Source organism: Platichthys flesus, chromosome 7 (genome assembly GCF_949316205.1).
Source record: "Platichthys flesus chromosome 7, fPlaFle2.1, whole genome shotgun sequence".
In the NCBI taxonomy this organism is placed as follows: domain Eukaryota; kingdom Metazoa; phylum Chordata; class Actinopteri; order Pleuronectiformes; family Pleuronectidae; genus Platichthys; species Platichthys flesus.
This window is the reverse complement of record NC_084951.1, coordinates 21,615,302-21,633,024: the sequence shown is the minus strand read 5'-3', so window position 1 is coordinate 21,633,024 and position 17,723 is coordinate 21,615,302. Positions and strand designations below refer to the sequence as shown.

At 41.0% G+C, this 17,723-nt stretch overlaps 1 protein-coding gene across 1 annotated transcript; it reads right to left on the bottom strand.

The window, feature by feature from the left end:
* Positions 1 to 7,921: 7,921 nt before the first annotated feature.
* On the bottom strand, positions 7,922 to 16,519 carry rnd1a (Rho family GTPase 1a). Its single transcript, XM_062392873.1, has 5 exons — positions 16,319 to 16,519; positions 15,392 to 15,479; positions 12,127 to 12,236; positions 11,850 to 11,984; positions 7,922 to 11,723 (listed from the first exon to the last, which is right to left on the bottom strand). The coding sequence occupies exons 1-5, from the start codon at positions 16,454 to 16,456 to the stop codon at positions 11,478 to 11,480; spliced, it is 717 nt and encodes a 238-aa protein (XP_062248857.1). The 5' UTR covers positions 16,457 to 16,519; the 3' UTR covers positions 7,922 to 11,477.
* Positions 16,520 to 17,723: the final 1,204 nt, after the last annotated feature.

The following is a 17,723-nucleotide window of genomic DNA, read 5'->3' as shown; positions in this document are numbered from 1 at the left end:
GAGATGAAGTGTATGGAGTTTGCAGGCAGAGTGGAGAAGAAGCGGGCGGAAGCCGAAGTTAAAACTACATTTCCCTGCAATGAGGAAGAATCTTGTCAGGGCCCCGCTTGTTTGGAACAAGGACACCTAAACGCCTGAATAAAAATATGTTAGCATTTTCTCCCTCGAGCACAAGGTGGCAGCGTCTTCACGAGCAAACGCGAAGTGACGCCATGAACAAGTTTTTTTTTTTAACCATGTGAAACCAGGTAAAAGATCAAGTACTTTTGTAAAATTTGATTGACCAAGAGAAGTTAAATTTTTAAAAAAGGGGTAAACCATTTCAAATCTGACCAGTTATAATAATAACCACTACATATGGAATGTGTACATAAACAGCAACAAAGGTTTTAAAAATCTGAAACTGGTTTCACTCTCTGTGGGTTCACATTACCCAGAATATAAATAATATAAATGGTGTGTTAAGATCTATTTAATGCAGTTTATATATTTTTCCAGGCAAAGCCAGAGAGGAATGGAGATCCAGGAACCAGCTGCACCTAAAGTCAGTGCAACCTTCACTGGTGAGACTCCATTCTTTTTTATTTTCTCCACCTTCATCGTGAATATAGTGGGGCGACATTTTTCAAGGTAATTCACTGTGACTTCTGATATGGGAGGTATTACCATTCCTGCTCACTGCTGCTGCAACCGAGCTGATGTGCAGTATCATGAAAGCTTCAAGGTGTATTGCAATGTGATATTTTAAATACAGTCGTAAGAAAGAGTAGATAAGAGTAAACCGTGTAGAGTTATCAGCACAGGGAAAGAGTTTATACTGATGGGACTGAAAGACGCCTCCTGAATCTATATAATTCAGTGGGACAGTCTCTTATCAGTCTGTTGTTGACCACAGATTATAAAGTGCAGCCATGATGAAACAGGTCTGTCTGCTTAGTAGGTACCACTTAAGAACACAAAGCCTCTGCAGCATATCAACATTCAAGAAGTGCAGACACCAAACCTTGTTTTCCCTGTAATCTAAACCATCCTCTGTGTCTGTGTGAGCGTACATGCTCATGCAAACAGATGAAAGACGTTTCAGAGGCTGCCGTGCTCGACTAGGGCCCAGACGGGCTGGATGCTTGTTCATATTCTGGACCTGCCTTTTCATCCACGGAGAGATCAAGAGAGATTTATGGAGCCCTTGTGAAGGTGAAGCTCTCTCAGTAGGAACAGATCAAAGTTGATGGGATACAAAAATAAATGCACACACAAAGGGGAAAAGATAGTGAGGAAGAAAACAATGAGCTGGTGAGATAAAAGCCAGAGGTTGTATTTAATGTATTGAACTGGGGGTAGGATTTGACAAGCATCCCTGCAATGGAATGAACAGCAAAAACCCAGTTTATTTCAATTTTGCAGTGATCACACATCACACCATTCGACTATCTTGTAATTCATCTTTACGTGCATTCCAAAAAATAGTATTAAAAACTGGAGGAATATGTCTTATGTGGAAAGAAACAAAAAATGCAAAAAGAAAAGTACCATCATTTAACTTCTTTTTAAAGTTGAAAGTAAATTAGTGTATTTTTCTAAATGTCCTACATGGATTTCATAGACATTGAGTAGTATAAGTACAACAAAATCTATTCAAATGTTATTTTGCTCCAAATACATGGGCCAGATATGACCCTCAAACAGTAAAGGGGCCCCTCGCCTCATGTAGTTCTTATGGAGCAGCACCTCTTTTGACATTTTTCATAAAGTGGGCAAATAAAGGAACGTTGGTTCAGAATGTCAGTCCCACGTCAGTAGGTGTAAAGCAAGAAGCCCTATAAGAAAGATGTGAGACGATCACACCATTCATGAACAGGAAAAACAGCTTTTATTTAAATTTGGGAGTTTTCCCACGTTACTCCTTTCAACTAGTTATTCGTGTTTTGGTGAGTTCAATGAGCGTGAGGAGAAAAAAATGGTATTTAAAGCTGGAGGAATACATTTTATGAGGAAGGAAGCAGCTGAGGCATAAACTAAAAACTAGAAAGGCACTCTAGAGCACATACCTCCACCAAGGACCAACTTGAATACACTCAAACTGAACTGAATTTCACACACTCACAGATGTCAATCATCTAAATGGGCCTGATGCTTTCTCATCAAGATCCATGAAGATGACTCAATGTTATAGAGAGTGAAAAAAAATCCGCCCCCGATTCAAATCCACATTCCACTTCATTGAGCTGTACTACATCCTTCCATTAAGTTTCATGGTAATCCGTCTTGTAGTTTTTGTATAATCTTGTTTAGGGACCGTGGTGAGAAAGCTACCTGCTTGGGGGAGGTGATTACATTTCTTTTCTAGCACATGAGGCTCCACCTTTCTACACGTCCGGAAGCTAAACTGCTTCAGCTAACGTTGTGTAATGTTGACTATTACCTCAGTCTGATCTCTAACAGTTAACTATTGATTACAGTTAGGAGGAGATCAATTTCACAGGGTTGACAAAACAGTGTTTTTACGGGTCAACTCCTTCACTCTCGACAGGTTTGATAACATGATATAATCTGGAATAGACTCCACTGATCAGGAAATATTTAGTATTTAGAAACAGGCTTAAGATGGAACCACATGATTGGGTGGCACAGATAGGATTGTTTTTAGCTGTTCTCCAGGTGTGCATACCACATCTCCCTTTCCCACCAACTCAAAACTACAGTCAACCCCCATCCCAAGCACCTAATGCCTCCCTGTCTCGACTCCCATCCCTGCACATTTCCCCATGTCAGGCGTGGATGTCTAATTAAACCGCCTGAAGAGCGCTCACTCTTGACATGCCCTCAGGGGGTGCCGAATGGGCGACGTGGGCAGGAAGTGGGGGCTAGGTGTGTTGATGGTGAACAATGTGCATAAACAGGGGGTTTCTGGGGGAGAACCATAATTTGTTGGGAATGAGGGGAGGCAGACCAGGGGAGTCGAGGGACATGCAGGTCTCATCTTTCCTGCAGCTCCGCGTTGAGCACCAGGGTCTGTGAACCTCACCTCGCTGCACTTCATAGGAAGGAGAAATTATGCAGAGCAGACACTATAAACTGCTTAGTATACACGGCACACGCTGACACACATTCATACACCAGTTCACATGTACATCATTACGCTTGGTTGCCATTAGCTGCAAATACAGTGCTCACAGACACACAAAGAGACAATGGAAACTCACTGGCAAAGAATAACATGATTTAAAGCAGCAGATGTACTTTGAGAATTCTTTATATTTAATGAATACTTCATTCCTAGCATATTATGCACAATATGCTAATACAGCTTATTATAGTAAATATTAATGTGAGTCAGTCCTCAGGGTTCAGGGCTATAGAAAGGCTGTGCTCTGCTGTCTGGTGATGTTTGTGTGCCTCATTGAGTCGCCCAAAGCACACAGAAGTTCACAGGCTGCGAGCTGCCCTGCCGCCTCAGCCTGTCACATCACAGCAGCTCTGGGCTGAACCGTCAGACACGGAGGGACGGACTGATGGAACGAGGCGTCACTTCCATAAGTCCAGTACCATTCTTCTTATTTTTTGTTATATTCTGTTCCTTTGTCCCAGAGAGGTCAGACTGAGTGATCAATCATCATGTGAATATACATTGGCAGCTTATATTTGAAAAGATTAATAGGCTGTTAAAAGGAATAGTTTGACATTTTGGCAGAATATGCTAATTAGTTTTCCTGCTGAGAAATAGATTAGAAGATCGATACCACTCTGATAACTGTCCTGGCAAATGTACGAACAAACAACCAAGATATATGGTTCTCATCAGTGAGCTATATGGGCGGTTTTTGGGGTTTAGTTTGACAATTTTGACAGAGCTGTTTCCCAGTCATAACGCTAAACTAAGCTAACAGGCATACTGGTTGAAAGAGTTATTAACCACACAGAAATCAGTCCAATGTAGATCTTCTCATTTCCCCAACATTTTGGATTATTTGGACAAACAATATTTTAAAATGACTACCCTGTGGTTGTATGCCTCCATCCAACCAGTGCAGTTTGAGTCTACACACCTTTTGTGTCCAGACTTGTATGAGGTCACTGTGACCTTTGACTTTTGACCATTTAAATGTAATCAGTTCATCTTTAAGTGAAAACTGACCGAAATTTAAAGAAATTCCCCTCAGGCAGACCTACTTGAGATATCTTGTTAAAGAGGCTGACAACATGTTTTGTGCGACCACTGTTACCTTGACATTTGACCTTCCAACTCCAAAATCTAATCAGTACTTCTTTGAGTCCAAGTTAACCGTTGTAACAACCTTGAAAGGCTACTCATCTTGTTTTTAAGATAACATGTTCACAAGAAAAAAGAGGTTTCTGACGTCCCAGTGATCTTGGCCTTTGACCTTTGACCACTTCAATCGAATCGGTTGTTCATTGAGTCCAAGTGAACGTTTCTGTTCAATTTGAAAGGATTCTCTCAAGGTGTCCGCGAGATCTTGTAATCACAAGGCCAAAAACTTACCAAAATTCTAATCAGTTCATCCATGACTTCATCGACACGTTTGTATCAAATTTGAGGAAGTTCTCTACAAGGCGTTCTTAAGCTATAATGCACACAAAAAGGGCCTGGCCATGGCTGTCACTGTCACTGAGTGTATAAATATGTATAGAAGAGAAAGAGTCTTATGTCGAAAATACATGGGCTAGCACTTCCTCTTTACAAATTGGGAAAGAAAATCCTCATGGTCCGACTTTGGGATGATCACAGCATTCAGGGCCATTGCAACGCCAGCATGCACCTTTTCAAACTCCACTGGGCTCATCGTGACGTCCAGTGTCTGCAGCATTAATGACATCGTACAGCCTGTCATAGCGGCCATCTCCTCTGGAGTTAAGCGTGGAGAGTCAGACGACCATATGGGACATTCTTTCCCCTACACATCACCCAGCTGAGCCTTTGACTTACAACCCCATTTTCCATCAAGGGACAGGAGTTATGACTCTGTCAGAGCAGCTGTGGCAAAGCTCGCTATTATAGTGTGTATGTGTGTGTGTGTGTGTGTTTGTGTGTGTGTGCATGCATGTGTTTGTGTGTGTGTGTCTGTTCAGGCATTTCGGGGAATATAACCTATACGTCAGCCTGCAGATAGCTCATCAGTAACCAGGCAGCGTACTGAAGCTCATCCTCTCATGAGCCAGTTTTCCTCCTGCTCCGCTCCTGCGGCGGTGGAGAGGTCTGATAGGTTGGCTGAACGAATGTGTGTGAGAGACTGCATCATATATACATGTTTTCATGTGTGTCTTGGCTGAAATGTCTGACAGATGATTCCCTTATGTGGTAGTGAGCCCTGCTGCTCTGTGACAATTTTTTTTGAATCCCCATTACAGGTTTCAGACGCCACAACTTCCTCATCCGAAATCATCCTTCCCCCAAATCCTGAGCCTGATCCTCTGCCGTCGCAGCCTCTCTGCTGCAGGCACCATCCATCCAGGGAGGAAGGGACAAACGTCTAGACTGCACAGATCACTTGGTTCTGACCTGTGCATCAGTCTACATCCAACATTTCAATAACACACATATCAATGCTGGCTTGTATGTATGACCACAATTAGATTTTGTCCATTTACGGATCGATAAACTGATCTTCTAATGGCACTCAGTAAAAAAATGGCAGCGACAGAAAACTACCCAAAATAAATTTGATATTATTATATCAAATTTGTATTTTTATTATTAATCAATCAACATCAATCCTGAATAAACTACCTTTTATACATTACGTTCCAGACTTTTAACCCTTTCAATCAACAAATAAAAAATTGCATACAGATATCTTTCTGTGAATCGTTTTTTCCTTTCTCATATTTTCCCACAAATACCAAAAGCGTTGACCCTATTGTGGTACTTCTTAATACCACTACAGCTGACAACACTGGTGAATTAAGGTAGGTGAAATTGTTTCCATCCGTACTGACATTTAATATATAATTAATGTAGCTGTTTAAGTATTTCTGCGATTATTAAGCCAGAGAGTATCACTGGTTTAGCTTAAAGACTGGAAAGGGGAAATCGCTTGCATGACTGTCCCGGCCAAGACACACTTACACTAAGCAAAGTTGACCAGCTGCGGACATTAAATATGATTCCATCTTCTCATTTAACTGCCTAAAATATGTATCTCAAAACGAGCACAAAAAAGCCTCATCCAAAAAGGTGGGGTCTTTTTTAGAAGACTACGTCTGGGCCTCAGCTCCACATCCCAGACGCACAGTGTAATCGTGCCTCGGAGCAAACTACCGTGGATGACAGGCTCAATGTGCCTTCATCAGAGGTTTATCTGATCTGCAGAGACATGCAATGTACATGGCCAATTCTTGATAAATGTGTGCAATGTATGAGGGAGAGACGGGGAGACAGAAAAACTGGAGAAAGATAAGAAACAGGAGAGTAGACACACAGGCTGGCAGCCCAGTTTATCCTAAAGACGATCAAACCGCTATTCCATTTCTGGCTGCGGAAAATCAATGTTGGAGTCGACAAGAGACTTAATTTATCTGAGGCCGGTGATCCAGAGCTTATTCTGACAATTTCCTCCTGTGGGACAAAAGTAATGGATAAAGAGGTCATGGGCCACTGCTGTATCCTGTGTGTGATAGTTCAGGAATGGCAAACATTCAGCCACTCTATCATAGCATCACCGAGCCGAGTGTGACAGCAGGACGTAGCCAGGGAGTTCCAGATAAGAGTTGATATCAGTCATGTTAAAGACTAAGCATACTAATGGAGGTCAGGAAGGATGGTTGGTGTCATAAGGAAAAGAAGGAAGGAGAAGAGTCAGTGGTGGGAGTGGAATTAAGTTTTAAATTTAAATGATGGCATATTTTGTTCTTCTTGTGAAATTAATAGACTTTATCCGTTATTCCCTTAACCGCACAAGAGCCCCATAGTCCCAATATGTGAGGGCAGATTGATTCACACAGTATCAATAGCACGAAGTCTCGTTTTGATGAACAATAGGAATTGATACCAACAGAAATGGATCTTTCAGATGTTAAATCAATGCCTGGACGTGTGAACTCTCTTCCTAGTACAGCACCATTTGCATCTCTACTGCCGTTGTGTGTCTGTTTATTATTTGGGAGAAAGACTGAAGCTGAGAATTTTCTTTGAGTATCTTAAAACACATATTAACAACTTTTTAATCTTTTAAACTTACAGGTAAACATTTAGACGAATGACTGGCTAAAGTAAGAAAGATGTATCATACGCTAAGTGTGAATATTACCTGAAAAACCCTCTCCCTGTAAGCCGAGTTGTACCCACTGTAACAACGCCTTGCCAGTTGAGTTTATTTTGGTCTCCTAGTGTGTTATTTTGGGAATTTTTGTTTTTGGCACCATATTGTGAAGCTGCTACCGCCATCAGACTGTAGGTCACACATTCCTGAGAGACTTCACAAAAAAAAGTTGACTCTGATGTGCAGAAAAATGACTTCAGTCTCATTTATTTGGTTTTGGAGAATTATAGTTAATGACCCTCAGGAATTAGGCTAAATCAACCAATCTTTCTGTTAGACACACTATGTTATCTGTATATTGGCCTTGAGCGAACTACTGTGGCCATGGCCTGGGAATACTCTATGTTATCGTTATTTCTCAAGGCAAAATAGACAAGGTGCTGCCAAGCTATCAAGTTTTAGATTCTCTCAAGGAGCCTTTTAGTTAATTTAATGACCCAAATAACCATTTGTTCTAATTTGATAAAACTCCTGAAACTGAGAGATGCAGCCTTGTTTTGTGTCATGGCTTAAAAAATACAGAAATGTTGCATGCTAGATATCTTGCATTAAATGTGTTGAATATTTCATGCTTATATATATTTATACAGAGTTTGTTCCAAGTTCTTTTAGTATTTCTCCCCAAAAAAAGACAGATTTGCAAATGAACATCAGACATATTTATTTAAATAAAGATTTAAAGATGAAAATGACTTATGACAATAACAAATTCAGAATTCAGTCAATAATTTAATCCTTGACGGGCAACATGACACAAACATTTGCTTAGCTCCAGTAACATTCTTTCCAGGGATTTAAAAAGAAGGATATGTACAACAAATCATCAACAAAACGGGTAAGAATGAAACTGTAAAATTCAGGACATGTGCAGGTCTCGCATAAATCTTAAAACGCACTGAATGGAAGAACTCAAAATATTAAAAAGAATTAAATACAATACAAAAAAATCATAAATCTTGTCTTGTGGCAGCTGTAGTCAGCAGAGACTGTTATCAATTACACACCTGTAAACGAAAATTACATTTAAAGACAATGGTCTGTGCCGCAGGAGGCTGTTAAAACACTCACTTTTAGGTACAGTAGTGAGGAAGATCATCAGCTCCGAGATTTTTACAGAAACTTTCAATAATTGTAATTAATTATTCAATCCATTACTTGTCAGTTTTTACCATAGAGATAGATCTCACATTGTAAATATTTCTGGGACAAACTGGAAAATGCGATATAATATTTATTAATTCTAGTCTATATCGTTCTGTCTGTGATTGTTCCTTCAAACTTTGATAAGCATTACATTTTAATTATATGTGGTATCAAAAATCTTGACATTTATCATAATGAACCCTGAAACGTTTCATGTAAATAGAGTAAAATTTACGTTGTTTAGTAAAACACGATCCTCTGGACAGAGCAAGTGAAATAATGTCTTCAGCAGAGACATGTTTTTAAATGACCTGCGATTTCCATCAACCCACTCGGTTGGTGCCAGTACGGGGTCTTTAAACACAAGTAGAGATGTCCACCCATCACCTTCGCTGTGGCTTCTATCTAATGCTACAAGGTGAGGCGCCCTCTCCGAGAGCCATCTCCACCCCCCCGCTCTCTGGGAGACACGAGTCCTGCTCACACTGTTGCCAGGCAACACATTAAATTCCAGTGTGCCGTAGATCCAGAGAAGTCCGGGCTTCTCGGTGCAGACCTACAAATCATCTAGTCTTCCATTAGCTGAGCTGTCAACAGCCACTAATGCCAGAAGACTCAAGCGAATACAAGAGCAACATCAACAGCTACAAAACCGTTGAAGACAACCACCAGCAAGAAGGAACATCCTAAAAAAAAAAAAAATAACGTTATAAATGGAAAATGTCAGGAATACTTTGCAGGGAAGTTAAGAGATTTTTAAAAGCACAGAAATAAATAAAAAGAGGAATGGAAAAAAAACTAAATTCAGGACCGGCCTGTAATTCAATTTAAAAACCTTCGCTCCACCACCCCTTCTTCTCAGGGACATTTAGGGTGTTGATGCAGATGTGGTGGGAATTCGATTTTAAGCCCCAGGAGTAGGCGGTAATACCCGGGATGGTACGATGCTGTCTGCAATGCGCTTGGGGAATTATGGCAGAGCCGGCGTTGTGTCAGAGTCTGTTCCCCCTTCAGATAATCTTTCATTACTGTTAACACTGTGGTTCCTGTAGCACCCTCCTCAGTTAGATCTTTGGTTAGGTTATAGTATGGTTAGGGTCACGTTAAGCATCTACTATGGCTGGGGTAAGAGATTTAGCTAAAGGTCATACTTGTTTTGAAACCAGCCAATCTTGCAAAGAAACGCATGAACTGATAATCGGGAAACAACTTGGAGTAAATATGTGAGATTTTAGGTTTAAAGCAAAGACGTTAAGTCGTTGATTACAATACTTATGATCCAATGAAAGGGGAATTTAGTCTTAGTCATATTCACCCTTGTTCTGTCAGTTTTCAATCACTGAATCGCACTGTTGGGTACAACAACCTACTCCCAATCCTCGGTATCTAAAGCCAACAATGCATCAAGGCATTAAATGGCTGCAGGAGCATATATTCCGACCTGTTTTCCAGTCTTGGGGAATAATACTACTAGGCCTAATATGAAAAGTATGTAAAATAAAGTTTACCAGAACTCTATAGCCATCTATGCCTGAAGCTAGCAGCCTGAGGCTACTTTAGCCACTATAAGCATAATCTCTATAAACAGATCCTGAATATGTGTGAAAAAGGAGACGAGTTGGAGTGTTCAGAGTTTTGGGTGAATGGAAGATGGAGTCTTGGCCCGGATATCAGCTGTCTACAGCGGAGGCCGCCAAAATTTTGGCCTTTGAGCCCAGAGGCTAATGAGATTGCTAGGAGCATGAGGCACCCAAACCACAGCTGAACTCTCAGCAGGGGAGTTGCAGTGTAAGAATTGAAGGTACCAAGCTTTGGAAAAGTGTAAAACAGAGAAGATGGTTACTCAGGTTGTGCAGCATCAGTTTCTACCTGGAGCGTGTTGAAGCATGGTGAGCTCGTGAGACACCGACAGTCCAAATTAACAGACTATTACTCTTTGAATATCCATGAGGCAGCAGATTCAAACAAGGAACTTTTATGGCTCATTAAAATAAACCCACCACGATTTGAAATATTTGTTTTTATCTTTTATAGACTGAGAAATATTGATTTAGATATTTGTATTTAAAACTGATATCCATTAAGCTGCTAAAGCAGGAGGGAGTAGATGAGGCATCATTGACTCCACACTACTCAAATCAAGGCTTATTGTTAATAACACTGAACAATTGAGTCTGCTGTGGTGATGGGGGATCTGATAAAACATGTCCATGGCCCAGATTCTGTTTGCATTTGTGACAGAGCACGTCATCCCAACGCTGTTTAGTGGCTCAGTTGAGTGCTGAGTCACGTTGCTCCTTCAGATGTGCTTGCAGGTCGTTTCCCCCACCGCCTTTGGAAACGAAAACTCTGCTCGCCAAATCTCTCCCGTCGCTCTACCCCTTGTTTCTCCACTGTCAGCTTTAATTCCCAAACCAAACACTCCGAAGGTTCCAGCTGGAGGAATTTTTTCGTCAAGGGCCTCTGGTTAAAATTACGCAGGCCGCATATATCCTGCAATGTCAGATTTAACATTTCATCCAGTCACTCAGCCCGTGTTGTGACCTTAAAGAGACATTCAAATCAAAAGACGGATGGGAAAGGGCTCCACTCTCAGAATTTCAAATGGGTCTCATCAGGGTAATGCAGTGTTTACAACCACGTCCCCCATAGCAAAGAGGAGGCACTGACCTTATTTGAGCTGACTCCATCACAGCCACCTTTAAGTGAGGGGAGCAGCTCTGCACCTTCAAGTGCCGGTTACACCCTCTTTGTACAGGATTATCTAATTTGATCAGGAATTTTTGCAACCGCAAACATTTTTCACTCTGTCCCTGCGCTGACTGCTGGTGACAGGTCATGGTGAAAAGTTCAGTGTCAGAGTTGACTATAGAGAGTGCATCGGTGGGTTTTTTGAAGTGGTGGAGGGAGTTTGGGCTGAAAAGGAGAGAGAGGGGCTTTGTAGAAATCCACATCGTTGCTCTCTCTCCCTTGCACACCCTGCGTTCCTTTGCTGAACCAGCTACAGTATACAGTGGTTTGCTTGTCCTTGCTTTATGAGCATGATCCCCGCAGTCTTCACATGATGGAGCAACTCTTGGACTTGTCCTTGCTGAAGGCTGAGGAGAGCAGCTCTGTCTTGCTGGGCAGGTGGAGGAGTCGCTTGGAGAGGCGGCGGATGGGGCTGGGTTTACTGGCAGGCGGGAGTTTGTTCATGCAGGCCTGAGCGGCGGTACGGAAAACACTGTGGACGCTCTTCTCTGACGTGAAGGCCGAGCACTCCAGGTAAGCCTCCGCTCCAAGCTGCTTGGCCATGGACGAGCCCTACGTTGTGAGGGGGGAAATATAGGCATGAGAAATTAATGAGAGCGAGCTGGACGAGCTGAAGGTAACAGGAGACAGATACCTAAATACATACACAATGGGAGAAAGAGTAGTCAGGGCACAAACCTGCTCATGGGAGATGGGACTCTGTTTCTGATTGGACAGCTCCATGCGTGTGCACACATCCGTGCGCAGGTCCGTCTTACAGCCTATTAGCAGGATCCGTGTGCTCGGGCAGAAGTCCTGGATCTCTACTTTCCACTTTCCAAATAGAAATAAAAAGAGATGTCACCAGACTGTCACCGGAAATGTGTGAAATGGAGGAGCACCCACTGAGGATGGAGGAGGCTGCCACCTTTAGCTGATTTCATGAAGACATAGTCTTTAATAGAGCTGTCCATACCTTCTTTAGAGCACCGTCGACTGTGTCCGGTCGGCTGATGTCGAAGCACAAGAGCACGGCATCTGAGTCACTGTAACACAGGGGTCTGACGTTGTCGTAGTAGGGAGAACCTGAAAGGATATATCCGATAAAGAGTCGTTAAGTTTTAGTTTTATGAATGTGTAGTTTAAAAAGCTGAAAAAACGGAAACAGCATAGGATGTGCATAAAAATGGACATTAAATACGCTTCTCAATGATTTCTTTCTGATTAAGAGCCATAATAACTTTGGTCAGATGGAGATTTGGTTTTAAGAGAGAGCATCAACTAGCCAATCGATGGGAGACTACAGCCCTATTGATTAGAGACATGATTTCTGATCAATGTGTTCGTGAAGATAACAGAATTGTAAAATGATGAATTGTGCAAAAGTTAAGGAAACCAGTGCAACAACCAACAAGTTATCATCTGTTTATCTTCCATCTTAAGTTTGGTGAAGCCTTCTATAATGTAAATAATTAGAGAAATGAGATCAGCACAACGTTTTTCAATGTTGGCCCTCCTTCATTCATACCTGAGCTGCAGTATTGATGGGGTCAGTATGTTCTCACTTCTCAGACAAGAACAATTATATCTTTATATTCCAGTGGTGTATCATTTCCATCCACCACTTGCACTACAGAGGCCATATTACGCTGATCCTCTGCATGACTAACTTCACTCAGACAATCGACCCTAATATAATAAATATGACACCTTAGTGAGGAGAATGTGAATCATGGTGTTAAGGAAATGTCCATCTCTGCAGTTATGTGGAAGTTCTCTAACTCTCAGGAAGATTCCGGTGCTAAAAACAGACTGACAGGATGTCCGCTCTCTATTGTCTTCCCTCTGCCACCTAATCAGTCCCCCCACACACCAACACTAAGATTTAATTTCCTGCTCCTGTCCTCAGGGGCCAAATGTGCACCAGAAGCATTCCTCGCAAATAAAAGACAATATAATTATACCAGGAATAGATACTTCCAATAAGCCTCAACCGGAATTAACTAACACTCACGTTATCTTGATGAGTCTGGCTCTGAAGACAGTTATGATTGCGTTTTTTTACTTTAATATCATGACCGAGTGAACCGAGCCCTTCTAGTTTACGCAGTCTTTGACTTAACTCTGCAAAGTAGGACGACTTATACAACTAAAGTCTATCAATAACTTTTCTTTTGGTTGAAATCAAAGCAGCCGTCACATAACTGTCCAAGGTGATGTAAGAGGAGGCAGAGACATTTTCAAGAGCACACAACTTCTGCACCTACCAACACCCACACATCAGCAGCCCCCTGCCTGGACACACAAACACACAGATATGCACATACACACAACCCGTACAGTTGAGCAAACATTAGCTGAAGGAGTAGGGGTGGGCGATCAAATTTATATTGAGATCTATCTTGAAGACATCCACAACCTACGCTTCAAGAGAATAGTAAAGATCGTGACATTTAATCACATTTAAAAAGAGAAATTCCTCCGAAGATGCCAGATCGTGCATTGGAGAGAACCCTAATCTCTGTCTGTCATCTTTAAAATGCATTGGCTTCACCCGGTAGTGTAGCGTTAGCCAGAGCTAGCTGTGTGCAATAAGGCAACACGTTAGAGTAGATTTTTCATAAACTTCATGATAAATTGATAAATTAAAAAGATAATATAGCAGATTAATCCATTTTGACTTTTTAGGACAGATTAGGACAGATGGAAGCAATGTCATGATGATAATAAAGTAAATAGGTCTTATGTAATTTTTCCTCTGGAAACGGTGACTGTCCAGAAAGTTTTCTTCTTCGTGGGAGATAAACGGACAAACCTACAGTAGTTCAGTGTCGGTCTTTGTTACACAATTGCTTTTTTAACGCAGCACACACCATAAGGCAGGAAGGAGGTCATGCATATCTTTTCTCTCAGTATCCCTCACTTGCCTTCTGTTCACAGCGACGGTACGACACACACATACACATAGTAAGACAGGACACACACGCACACACACACACACACACACACACACACACACACACAGTCACTTGCCCAAAGACTTCCACCCCCTGCATGGATGAGGCTTCCCCCTTTCCCCTGTGAAACCTCTACAGGCCAACTGGCATAGCTCCACTTCCTCTGAGCACAATGCCTCAGCCGATGCTGTTATGAGAGAAATCTATAATGCAGCTGATAGCTTATCCCTTTGCTCCTACTTATATCATTTTTCTGTATGTTTAAGGTCATCATGTCAGTAGGCCACTGATATCAACCCATCCACACAGCTCACAACACATTTTCAATACAGCAATGCCAAACAGACATTTAACACATTTGGGATCCAAAATTCAAAAGCAGAACTTTGACTAACTAATGATTATTTTATAAAAACAACAAAGTGTATAAAGTAAATGATCAAGATGGTGTCTTCAGTTGCCAAATGTTAGTAAAATACTTTAACTTTCCAATATCCAATATCTCACAATATTACAAAAATGAAACAAAATGAAAAACATCTGTTGATCCGACCCCTGATCCAGATCTGCACCAACATTTGAATGAGCTATTCCCTGGGGACATGCCTCACAAAATTGTATGTCGTTTTCGCATCATGCTGCTAACTAACAACTAAACAGACACAGACAAACACGCAACTTCCATGGTGGAGGTAATGATCATTAGCATCAAACATTGTTGAATTAATGACAATACAAATTGCCAGACAGAAAGCTGTTAATTAGCCCTAAGTACATATTTAATTAAATTGGTTATCTTTCTCAAACTCTGCCTGTTTGTCTTTTGTTGTGAGAATTTAATTAATCCACATTTTCAATCATTTAAAGGTCTCCATGTGTAGAACTATTCTGCTGTGGGTACTATACTGTGAATCTGGGGCCCCGGTTTCTCTATGAGTTACCCAGTCAGAGTTTGTTTCTCAGGCCTGCCACTCACTCCCTGACTGTGACCAGATTTCCCACTGTTGTGAAAAGGAGCTTAACTGCATCAAAACAGGACTGACAGATAGTGACGCCTGAGTAAACAACAACACTGTGAGTAGGACAAAGGAGCCGAGGGGGCTTCTCTCCAGACTCACTGTCTCATCGGGAGGGTAAACAAGTTCCCCAAATTAACCTATGAATACAGTACTGAAACTGACGGCTTCAAACTCTGCTCAGACGCAAAACATTGACAGACTGGGTGGCTTTGAGATAATGTGTGAGGCAGACGGTTTAATTCAACAAAAGTGCCAGGATCCTCACCTGATGTGTCCCAGAGACTGAGCTCCACTCGCTGGTCTTCAAGCTCCAGGCAGGCTGTGTAGTTCTCAAACACAGTCGGGACATACGTCTAGAAATGGACCATTAAAAGAAGGAGTTAGGGATTATTTTCAACTTGTTTTTTCAAATCACAAACTCACATGATAACTCATTAACTTATTCATAGGCCTGCTTGAATAAAACCCAAACATTATGCCAAGGAAAATGCTTCTTAACAGTCAGTATTGATAATAATTACACGTTTTTCAAATTTAAAGAATTTGTGTGTTCTTTAACTCTCCTTAATGGGTAGAGAATCAAAAATACTTGATAAATATTTATATTTTATATATGGGACTTTGGTTATACTGCTATCGATGAAAATTATATTGTTTCATTGCCCAGCCGTACTTATCCATTATTTAGGAGTGAGAACAAATCCCCATGGTGAGGCTGACCAGCAGCAAAAGGTATGAAATGTTTGATAATACAATATAAAAAGACAAACTACACGTTCTCATTTGTAAACAGCCTTGTTATTTTCAAGGGACTAACAGAATAAATCAATAATCAAAATTGATCAATTCAACGGTTCAGCAAATTGTATATCTCTTATTAACACTGGTTTCTTCCCAGTCTGGAAGTATAACCCAATCAATCTTTACAACACCAATCCAATATAGTATTAATCGTGCCATGGGAGTTACTTTAAATAAAATAGTATTTTAAAACGTATCAATAGCTTTAAATATAGGAGCACTTATCCGTGCATTATTGGAATAAGAAGTATAATACAGGAGCAGGGAGACAATGAGCTGCTTCTACTATTAAAGACATATTAATCGATCATAGTTGCTTTAATGAGGTATACAATAGCACAATCAATGCTTCAGTAACTGCAGGCACTTCATCATTATAGAAAGCTCCTACCTCTGGGTAACAGTCCTTGGCCAACACTTGTAACATCGCTGTCTTCCCGCATTGGACGTCTCCCACCAGGACCAGTTTACACCTCGCTACAAAAGGCTGGGGTAGTCTTCTCTCCTTCATGGCGGGGAGTGATGGCATAAAGGTGGAATACCAGTGGTTGTAAGAAGTGATAGAATGAGTCCTTCTGCCTCCAGCTTGGTGTGTCAGTGAGGGAGAGAGCAGCAGTGAGTGAGGGAGGGAGAGACACTGCTGAAGTTTATAATGAGGCTCCAACCAATGAGAAGAGGAGGGGGAGGAGGAGCGGGGCAGAGCTGCAGGGCTGCAGGGCTGTGGCCAGGTTTTATAAATATTAAAGTCGAGTCCCTCCATGCACTACCTCAACTCAACCTCACACCTCCACCGCAAAACAAAGACGAGGCATTCTTTCAAATATTTGGCTTCTTCATACTTTAATTGTTCAGTTATTCTGTTTAAATTATTCAGACATTTAGCAAACAGTGTAAAGAATACTAAGTGTGTGAAGGTTTTTGATTCACAAAATGGAATATAGACTCCCTGCAGACAGAAATACACAAATTCACACACATACACACATCTTAAGATTCAATTATTTACATGTACTTGCTTTTTGTTACCGTAAGGAAGACAAGTCCCCATAAGTGACACCATTTAGCTTTTTATACAATTTTTTTTAATATTTATTATGTTTACATTGTCTCAACATAAGGTTCCTCTACATATTAATGTACATAATTATAATTTGCTAATCTTCACTCTTAATTAATTCATCCTCCAGTTTATTTTGGAAAAATGGCCATCACTATACCTCAGAGCCCAAAATGAGATTGTTCAAATTTTGTGAAACCTCATGATTGGGAGCTGAGACTCAGTGTGTGTGCATGTATACGCACACTCACACATGATCGCCCTTGGCTCCAAATGTGCACGATGGCAGCTTTTGTATCCGGGATATTACTTTGTTGGTTGGTGAATGCAGCACAGATCCATGTTTTTAGAGTATACTGACTCTAGATGTCATTAAATGTCACAATCTCACTTAGATTGTGGACAAATCAGTCTGCAACAAAACAAACAAGTATATTCTTAAAGCGTTACGCCACTACTTTAAGTAAACACTGTGAGATTCCGATGAAGTTCCAGGGGATTTTCATTCTTGAATCCTCTTCATGGAAAAATTAATGTGCCTTTGTCTCAAGGCCTAAATCTACTTTTATTTACAGTTGATACAGAAACACCCAAAAGGGTAAAAGATTTGTAGATATTTGTTTGCATTGCTTCTTTTAATCTCCAGCACTTTGTGTTTGTGAAAACCAGAAGTTATCAGGAAGTAGTCTGACTCAATATGTTTTGTCTTATCGTGATATCTTATTTGTACTGTCGTAGT